We start from the raw sequence: 9,947 nt of genomic DNA, 5'->3' as shown, positions 1-9,947 counted from the left end.
TTATAATTATTATTACAGATGAATAATTACCAGATATGTTTTTTTATAAAAAAAAATTAAGTCGCATTTAGAGATATGTGAGGGTAGTGTGCAGTGAAAATATATTGAAAAGATAAAAAATAATATAAGTGTAAAGTGAGACCGCGATATTCTCAGTTCACTTTATTTTTACCCCACTCTTAATTTCGCTCCGGTCTAGTCAGCTTCTATATAAATGCTTGCATCTTATCAGCTAGCTTACAGCTTACAGTGCACATTCAGCATTAATATTACCCAAGTTATTTAACGCTGTTGACAATATTTAAATATTCAACAACCAGTAGCTCTCTTTAACTCAACTGACCAGGATAAGGATGACTAACTAATAAGTGTTTTGTGAATTTAAATTTAAATTTGTAAGCTGTGATTCGCATCAGTTTTAAAATAATCATAAGAATTATTATTATTCTTACAAAGATATTTTGGTAAGAAACTCAAACAGCTCTTTAAATTACGTATCATTTGTACATATCACATAAAAGTCTTGTTTTTACTTTAAAAACAAAGTCATTAGTCAGTAGCTTCTGTATTTTTTTCTTCAGCTACTTATACATGAGCATACTATTTACTTAGCCTTTGTGTGTTTCCCTCTTATTGGTTACTTGGACATTATAAGAACAGTCGTTGAATTACGCTTAAAATTAAATTGCTTCAAGCAATTAAAATTAAATTTTTTGATCATCTATTTTATCACAACTCACCAAATACTTTTTATTCCCTCAGGTGTTCTCTTCAAGGTTTATCTTATAAGTCAACCGTGTATTTTATTTTTCTATTGTTAAATAAAAATAATAACAATGTCAGCATCACCAATCGCACGCCAAGTTACTCAAAATCAAAATATACCTTCTAAAAGAATTGTTATTTCTGACCCGAATCAATTACCAGTAGATTACTCATCTACACCAGGAGGTACTTTGTATTCAACAACACCAGGAGGTTTGTAATAATATCAAAAGTTTAAATATCTGAAATAAAAATAAAATAATAATATTGAATTATTTATATTGATCTCAAGTCTAACGACCTCTGGCTCAAAGTTATTGATTGTTCAGTAAATAGAGAACATTATTGTTTTTTGGCATAATAAAACGACCTCCAATTAGTAGGTATTCTCGTGTTGATCAAAACATCAGCTGACCAGAGATTAACTCACGTGTTTTTGAATTACCACTTTATTTATTACCAGATCATTGCGTATAAATAATGGTCGCTATTATTTATAGCAACTATTAATTAATGACATACACTGTTGATAAAAAACAAAAACAATTAAACTCAGTCTTATTATGCATAGTATATTTTTTATTATCTTACCGCTGGTTATTGTTTTTCCAATTGTTTTTTTACTTTTGTAATTATTTCAACGATGAGTCAACTTTTATCGCCAAGCAGTTTACGATACTAATGTTCAATGACAGAAAATCTACGTTTTACTTTTTAGTTATCTGAATATTTATTAATACTTCTCAAGTACTCTTTGTTTTCTTGCTTTTCTTTTATAACTTTCTTCGTTCTGTTTATAAATAGAATCAATGTACATAGCTTTTATTTTGATCAAGTCAATTTTAAATGACATTAAAGTTAGCAGTCGCTTGACAATTTTTTAATAAATAAATTTGTTCCGAAAAATTATTTCTAAAAAATTGGACTTTTTATTTTTTTTATTTTCTAAATGTCAATTTTTTTTCTCATTTTCTTTGACATAATTTATTTGTTAAAAAAATTCTTAAAATTATAAAATGTCTGTTAAATTAATTTTCATCAATTTTAAATGACTATTTTATTTATTTATTTACTTAGTTTAAAATAATGAAATAAAAATTATTCTTACTTTTATTACAGGTACACGAATCGTGTATGAACGGGCTTTTTTAATGAATTTAAGAAACTCACCGATATCAAAAACTCCTCCAAGTGTTACATCAATCCCAGCAGATTTATTAAAAGGATTTCCAACAATTCCTACGACTAATGTGCCTGTTTGCAATAAACCAACCAAAGGTAAAAATTTTGAATTGAAAAAAATTTTTAAATTAAAATTCCCGATTCAATTATTTCATTTAAAGTTTGGGAATTTAAAGGCGTGTTAAGTTAGGCGCTAGATAATGTTTAGTTGCTAAATAGAAGTTGATACAAGTGTTCCGCAATTATTTCGATTCTTTTGATATTTAAATTTATATAAAATATTAAAAATTATTTCTATTTGTTCATTTGCTCTTATTAAATGTTTAATTTTGGTAAGTTAATTACTTTTAATATTAATAATTTTTTTTTCTTTTTCAGAAATCACAGTAATTGAAGAAGTCTCTGAGCAGTTCCAAATGGATATGTAAAGCAATGATCTGTAAAAGTGAGAGCTGTGATTAAGACGTGTTCATTTGTGGTATATTTTTTTCATTGTCAATCATTAAAATTAATGTTTATTAAGTTTATATTAAGAAAGTAATAAGTTACCATGAATAACTTTTATATGAATTTAATTAAAATTTTTTGTAAAATGTTCATGAGTTCATTGTAATTAAACAATAAAAATTTTTTAAATAGGAAAATATTTCCTCATATAAAATACATAAAATTAAGATAATACTAAAGTTAGCCGACGTTTCTAATTTTTTTAATTTATTAAATTGGAACAAAAAAATATTTTAAAAAATTACACTTAAAATTTTCCAAGTTTTTTTACAAATTAAATTTTTGTAATCATTTTTTTAATTATTACTTAAATTAAAACAAATTTTATTTTATTAATTAATATAAAATTTATTTTATTTTATTAATTATTTAATTAAAAAAAAATTATTAAATGTGGGCCAACTTAATTTTTATTAAATTAAGTAAAAAATAGAATAATTACAAATAGATCATATCGTATGACTTATTCTCTGGAATCAAGTTCATCAACCTGTAAAATAAAATAGATAAAATATAATCTAGACTATTTTTTTTAATTATAAAAATTATTTCCTACAAAAATTCAGAGATATGGATTTTTTTTTTTCATTTATAAAAATAACTCCTATCTTTGGTAAGTACATCAACACATTTCACTGTACATAATAACCAGTAAAGTAATGAATATGCATCAATGTGACAAGCTGTGACACATGTGCTATTGCATTTGAACATAAACAACATCTGTGACGGAAATACCCGAGCGGTGACGAAGAAACCCGAATGCACTGAGAGTTATTATTTTAGCGGGAACTTAAACACCTTACAATTAAAATTAATCACTTGTTAAGAGAACTAAAAAACATAAATGTAGAAGTAAGCTGTCGTTAAGAAGAATATTTTATCAGAAGAAATAAAATTTTTAATTTAATAAAAGAATAAAAAGGAAATTTTAGTATAGTTCGTGTCTTTAAAAAAGAAGCTTGGGGATTAAGAGTATAGTTTAGTAAAAAAAGGGTGCGCACTACATGCTGCTGCAAGTGCAGACTAGTTTCAACTTGTACTGCTTGCTTGGTGATATATGTGTGTGTTCATGAGTGTATATATACAAAATATTATATAGTTACATTACGTGCAGAGGTGGGCTACGAGAACGAGACACAGCTGGCAAGGAATCGCGAAAACAACAAGGCTGACGCCATCGTCGGTGGACTAGGCATATCCACGATCGATAAAACCCGGAGACGCGAGTACGAGTCAACGCGAGTTGTAATCAGAGAGCTTGAGTTAAAATTATTTAACAGAGAAATAATAAATAATAATAGTAAGTGCATCAATTTATTAATGATAGGTAGCAGGAGAATAATCTCCTTTTATTGCTTTGTAGACCGAGATTATATTTAATTGAGATTGACGGTGGACCCGAAGAGCAAAAGAACAGTTGTTGAACACGTGTGTCAAGTTTAGTTCACCATCTACATATAATGGTCAAGTAGCTGCTATGAGAAGAAGAGAATTATTAAGAAGAAGAAGACTAGTTTAATTTAATAGCAAGTGCTGAAGAAATTTATTATTGTCACTTCAAGTTATATTTTACTGTGTGATATTTTATGTTTAATTATATTAGTAAAAGGTAAAGAATTGAAAAGCATACATGTTTGGTAGAAATCGCGGGAGGATCATTAGAGGTTGATTAGCGCCATGTCTCGTAATGGACCAATCAGCTGCTTGGTGAACCGCCGTGAAATCACGAATCTGTCTACAGACGAATGACAACAAAAGAGATTGATAGTGCTGTGAGATCAAGTGAGTGAGAAAGACACGTTGGTAACCGATATATATATAAATATAAAGTGTGAAAGAAAGAGTAGTTGAATTATATTGTATAATAAGAAGACGAACATTACATCGAACACTTGATATATTTTATAAGTGGTAAAGTTTTATAATACTTGAGATATATACATGTTTTTTTTTCTAGTTACATTATTATTATTATTATTATTATTATTATTATTATAGCAATTATTATTATTATTACTACTACTATTATTAATTGTTTTTCCCCACTACTGTATCATCCGAACGTTGTGTTAACCGCCGCCGTTGTGATAGAACGTCGTGGTAGTTTGTTAAAGTGTGTTGAGGAATATGAAGAGAAGAAATGCCGAGTGCGGCAAGCTCCGGAGGCCCTTGAAACGCAATAAGATCACCGAAGGAATTTATGGAAGGTATATATTACTTATTTGGCTCGCCATATGTGTACATCATAATGGCCGCTGCTTAAAATAACCAAAAAGTATATCAAACTTCTATTATTTACCACGCGGAATAATTCATTAAATTACTGTTTTATTAATTTGATAATTTATGTGTGAAAATATTTTTTATTAATTGATGCAATTGATGAATGACAACAATTGATAGCTGATAATTGTGAGATTTAGATATTGCAAAGTAATATGATCACCTAGCCAATCATCTCGCTGTGTTGATACTTGCATCACTTGTGCTTTTGACGTTTCCGCGTTAAACGTTTTTTTACGATCTACTATGTCATTATTACGTTCATTATGATAATAGCTACTGTTGCTATGTTTATTATTACTGTTATTATTGCTGTCAGTTACGAGTTATCAAGTTAAAAATTTATTTGATAACAATTGGTTGTTATGTTGTGCTAATTGTAATACACACTTATTTACATGATTTCATTGATAAATTATATACCTAGCATTTAATAGTCTTAACAATTACTTATATAGTAATTAAGTTATTCTACTGCCCAATTTTAAAACACAGTAACTGCAAAATTTTTATTAAGATTTTTTTTCATTAAAAAAATGATTACAAAAAAATAGAAAATAAATTTTCATTTGTAAAAAAATTAAAAAAACTGTAAGTGCAATTTTTAAAAAATATTTTTTTGTTCTAATTTAATTATTAAAAAAAAATTAAAAACGTCGGCTAACTTTACTATTATTAATTTTTTTTTAATATTGCTGCATTTTTTATACCTTAATTTCAAGTATTTTTTCTTAAAAATATTTATATTCAAGTATTTTCTATTCATAAATCAAATTTTTCATCAATTTGGCAGGCAAACTTTTTTTTTAATAAGAAAAATTTTTTTAAATTTCTAAATGTTAGTCACTGTGTTTTGAAATTGGGTAGCCGTATTAATTATAATTATTGTAATAGTACATTGTTTTTTTTTTTTTTATAACAGTAATCAATTGTTTTGTTTGTTGTATTTTCACAGCACACTGCTCTACCTAAAGTTTCTGTTACTATGGGCCATGGTGATTTTCGCGGACTTCATATTAGAATTTCGATTTGAATTTTTGTGGCCATTCTGGCTGCTACTCAGAAGTGTTTACGATTCTTTTAAATACCAAGGCTTGGTAAGTTGATCTTTTAATAGATTTTTCTTTTAAAGTCATTGGCTGACCCAACTGTTAACTTTGTCTATTCGCAGCCTACATTGAGTAGTATAACGTTCTTTTAACGTTTAAGATCATAGATAAATATAACAACTAAATAACTGTGTACAAATTGTTATTATTGGGTCAGTACAATGCCCTCGTTAATTCATTTCAAATAAATGATGATAGATTTGGTAAAATAATCGTTAATTGCTTATTAATGGATTGTTTGTTCACAGGCGTTCTCCGTATTTTTCATTTGTATTGCTCTAACATCAGATATGATTTGTTTTTTCTTCATACCTGTCCACTGGCTATTTTTCGCAGCCAGTACATATGTATGGGTACAATACGTGTGGCACACGGGTAAATAATTATTTAATTTTATATATCATGCCAATGAGTGGATTTATTATTTATTAACGTACGTAAATAAATAATATTGCAGATAAAGGAGTGTGCTTACCTACTGTGATGTTGTGGCTATTGTTTCTCTACATAGAGGCTGCAGTGCGATTGCGTGATCTACGCCACATGCCCTTTCATCTTGATCTTTGTAGGCCTTTTGCAGCACACTGGTGAGATTTTTTATTGATTATATTAATTAATATCATCATCATACTCATATTTAATAATACCTATTTTGTTTAACAGCATTGGTTATCCTGTAGTTACCTTGGGTTTTGGTTTCAAAAGCTATGTAGGTTACAGAATGAGACAGGTAATAATAATATTATTAAGAGAGTAAGGTAAATTTAGTTAAAAGCCATACTTTGATGGTACACTGAGAAAAAAGAAATACTTTTACTCAATTAACAATTTTTTGGTTACAATATTAATTATTAATTTCTGAAGAAAAAAGCATCAATATTTATCTTTGGATAATAGATAAACAAGAGAATAACTTTATTTAAATTAAGTAAAAATTATTTCAATCAATTTAACAAGTTCTTAAACTAAGAATATATATTCTTGGAAATTTTCAAGAACATGGATTCTTGTATCAAGAAAATTTTCTTAATAAAAGTATTTTTTTTTCTCAGTGTAAAATTGATCGATGTAATTAAATTTAATATAATTAGAAATGTTTAAACTTGAATTTGTATCTTTTAAACGTTTCAGAATTTTATTCATAATAGTTTGTTTAATAGTTGAGTTAATTTTAAAAATTACTTATTTTAGAGAAAATATTCATTTTAATTAATTAATTAATTTATTATTTAATTTTGCGTACAATGAATAAAATTAAACAATTTATTTTCTACAGAGAAAACAAAAAGATGTGGCGAAAGAAAATGAATTTTATCTACAGCTATTGCAACAAGCATTACCTGCAGAACAACAAGCCGTATCAACACAACTACCGTCACAGTTACAATCACAAATAGTAACGACAGAAACAAATTCAAAATCACAGCCGCACAGGCCACATACACAGTATAATCCCAGTCCAGAAAAAAGTAGAGGTAGTTTGTATTTATTTACAATTATAAAATCATTAGTACTTAATGTTGATATTATTATTAAATATAAACTAATTAATTAATCATGTTTTTATTATCAGGGAATGGTGGTGGTTCTACAGACACAAGTGTACATAACGGTGGTATATCAAATGACGGTCACACGTCGCCTCAAGCACAAAATATATCTGCCAAAAATAGTAATAGAAAATCACTTGACAAAAGCGATAAGCTTGATGATCATAAACATAATTCAAATAATTCTTCACAGTCAGATAAAAATGACAAAAGATTTTCCCATAGTAATGGTACAACGGTATCATATAATAACGATGTACATTTTATCGAACGGATAAATTCAGTTAATGATTTTGACGTAAATGAAGCGGAAAAAGATAAAACCGTCAAAGGTAGTAATTCATCTCACAATAATTCGATGAAAACACAATCAAACGGTTCAGCAACAGGCAAATGGAATAATAATAACAACAACAACAATAACAATAATAATGTTAAAGAGAATCGTGACTCGACGACGACAACGACAGTCCAACACACTCAACGTGAACGTAAAGGTCGTCAAAGTAAAAATATTATTCCAGACACAACAATGAGTGACCATCAAAAGCAACAAGATGAATATTGCCAGAGGGTAATTATTTGTCGTAAACTTGAGGCTGATGTAAAACGTTTAAAGTCGGATTTACAGTCGAGTCGACAAATAGAACAAGAATTACGTTCACAAGTAAATACTCTGCTGACCGGTGAGCGGCAAGCCAAAGGTGACATGCAACAGCTGCAGCATGATAATGATCAGCTGCAGAGTAAGCTCCAAGGGCTAGTTACCGCTCGTCAATTAGACAAACAGACAATGTCATCGCTCGAAAGACGAATCGCTGAAGAACGTCGACAACGTACAGCCTGCGAGGCGTCGCTGGTGTCTGAAAGACGAGCACGTCGGGTCGCTGAAGAGGCTAGGTCCGCGATTCCACCGCCTCCTCCGCCGCTTGTACGACAGGAGTGTACGGATGCGTGTAAAACTCGACGAGCGCAAATGGAGCAGGATCTCAAAAATTTAAGACGGGAATTAAAAGCGAAAGAAGAAAGGTAATTATTTTTTGTGGTTTTATTTTAATTACAGTTATTTATATTATTTTTATTTCTTCAGATTCTTATCGTTGGAAAAAGAAGTAACGCATTGTAAAGATAATCATGGTGAAACAGAAATTCTTCTCAGTGCGTTAAATGCTCTCCAAGAAAAGAACTCTCACCTGGAAAATAGCTTGAGCGCAGAAACACGGATAAAACTTGATCTATTTTCAGCGCTCGGCGAAGCTAAACGACAGCTTGAAATTAGAGAAAGTAAGTTTATTTTTTTTTTTTTATTAAATAATTATCACAGCTTCTAATTACAGAAAATTATTGTCGGAAATTTATAAATTTACCGTTTTTTTTTTGTAGACTACCGTTAAGAAATTTAATTTTTTAATTATCATACATTTTTACACAAAAAAAATGTTCTTGAATTAAGTATAGAATTTTGAAAAACTTAATCTTCTTGATTTGAGTAAAAAAATTCTTAAGCTAAGAAATTTTTACTTGATTTAAGTAAATTTTACTTGATTCAAGACAATTACCCTCTTCAAAATTATTTTCTTGGTTCAAGAATTTTCCTCTCGGATCAAGTTAATTTTTTTTTCAGTGCATAATTTGAAATTTTAAAATGTTTAATTGAAAAACATCAGCTAACTCAGAAAATTAATTATTAAAATTTCAATTCAGGTATGATGAGGTCCCACGAGAAAGAAATGGAAATTTTAAAAGCCAAAATTGCACAAGATTTGGCAGTGATGCCCCAAGACACATTCAGTCCAGCATCCAGCAATACAACGTCCAAGTTACGACTCAACAATGATGTACGTGTTGGTGGTTCTAAAATGCGTAGCACTGAAAGTCCGTGTCCAGGATGTACTGTGTCTAATCTCGATCCTAATGCAACGGCTTACACACCTAAAGGCTCGCTCGTAGCCTCCACCGAGGCTTAAATTATTTAACTTATTTCTTTCGCAATCGTGACACAGGGCGCAACAAATATGTAAGCTACTTTCGTTTATTGTTTCTCAGTGGTTATCACTTTTCTATTTTTTATTTTTATTTCTTATTCGAGTTCAAATTTTTAATGAAATACTAATTCTTTTATTTCATTAATTTTGTATAAAGATGTAAAAAATATCTTTAAACTTATTTTGTCTATAAGATGATAGACATTTTTGGTGAGAAAATTTATGTTAGTTGGACATTACTTTTTTTTATTTTATATTCTAAAATCCTGAATTGTTACTTGAAAAAAATTTAATTTTACATTTAGGAAAAATTTGTTTTTTTTTTTTTCCAAAAGTTTTTATTTATTAAATTTAGTTATTTTTTCTAAAATTTATTATTCATTCGTAAAATATTAATAAATTGTGCTAAAAAATGTCCAATAAATATGACAGTTTGATGAATTGGTAAATAATACAAAATTTATAAAACAACTTTCGGCGTAATGCTAATTTTTGAATTTTTATCAATCAAAGTCGTGCTCCGAAACTAGTCCAGCATACAAAGTGTACTGAATGTCATAAAA

General features: G+C 28.6%; 2 protein-coding genes and 1 long non-coding RNA gene across 8 annotated transcripts; 2 read left to right on the top strand and 1 right to left on the bottom strand.

Moving 5' to 3' along the window:
- Positions 1–48: 48 nt before the first annotated feature.
- Positions 49–1,646, bottom strand: LOC123272540. Its single transcript, XR_006511093.1, has 3 exons — positions 1,357–1,646; positions 741–1,288; positions 49–673 (listed from the first exon to the last, which is right to left on the bottom strand). It is a non-coding gene; the product is annotated as an uncharacterized LOC123272540 (long non-coding RNA).
- LOC123272536 (eukaryotic translation initiation factor 4E-binding protein) lies at positions 837–2,521 on the top strand. The gene is made up of 3 exons (XM_044739399.1): positions 837–978; positions 1,885–2,043; positions 2,326–2,521. The coding sequence occupies exons 1-3, from the start codon at positions 837–839 to the stop codon at positions 2,373–2,375; spliced, it is 351 nt and encodes a 116-aa protein (XP_044595334.1). The 3' UTR covers positions 2,376–2,521.
- Positions 2,522–3,595: 1,074 nt separating this feature from the next.
- Positions 3,596–9,644, top strand: LOC123272487 (macoilin-1). 6 transcript variants are annotated; one of them, XM_044739331.1, is made up of 11 exons: positions 3,596–4,031; positions 4,099–4,368; positions 4,549–4,664; positions 5,696–5,837; positions 6,098–6,224; positions 6,307–6,436; positions 6,513–6,579; positions 7,126–7,327; positions 7,423–8,428; positions 8,490–8,683; positions 9,104–9,643. In XM_044739331.1, the coding sequence occupies exons 3-11, from the start codon at positions 4,585–4,587 to the stop codon at positions 9,364–9,366; spliced, it is 2,211 nt and encodes a 736-aa protein (XP_044595266.1). In that variant the 5' UTR covers positions 3,596–4,031; positions 4,099–4,368; positions 4,549–4,584; the 3' UTR covers positions 9,367–9,643. The 6 variants fall into 6 exon arrangements, with proteins under 6 accessions (XP_044595266.1, XP_044595268.1, XP_044595265.1 ...); XM_044739329.1 differs by having other exon boundaries at positions 3,612–3,757; positions 3,821–4,368; XM_044739333.1 differs by having other exon boundaries at positions 3,596–4,368; positions 7,126–7,324; positions 9,104–9,644.
- The last annotated feature ends 303 nt before the right edge of the window (positions 9,645–9,947 follow it).

The sequence above is a fragment of the Cotesia glomerata genome, linkage group LG10, assembly GCF_020080835.1.
Source record: "Cotesia glomerata isolate CgM1 linkage group LG10, MPM_Cglom_v2.3, whole genome shotgun sequence".
NCBI classification, from domain to species: Eukaryota; Metazoa; Arthropoda; class Insecta; order Hymenoptera; family Braconidae; genus Cotesia; species Cotesia glomerata.
This window is presented reverse-complemented; position numbering and strand designations above follow the sequence as displayed.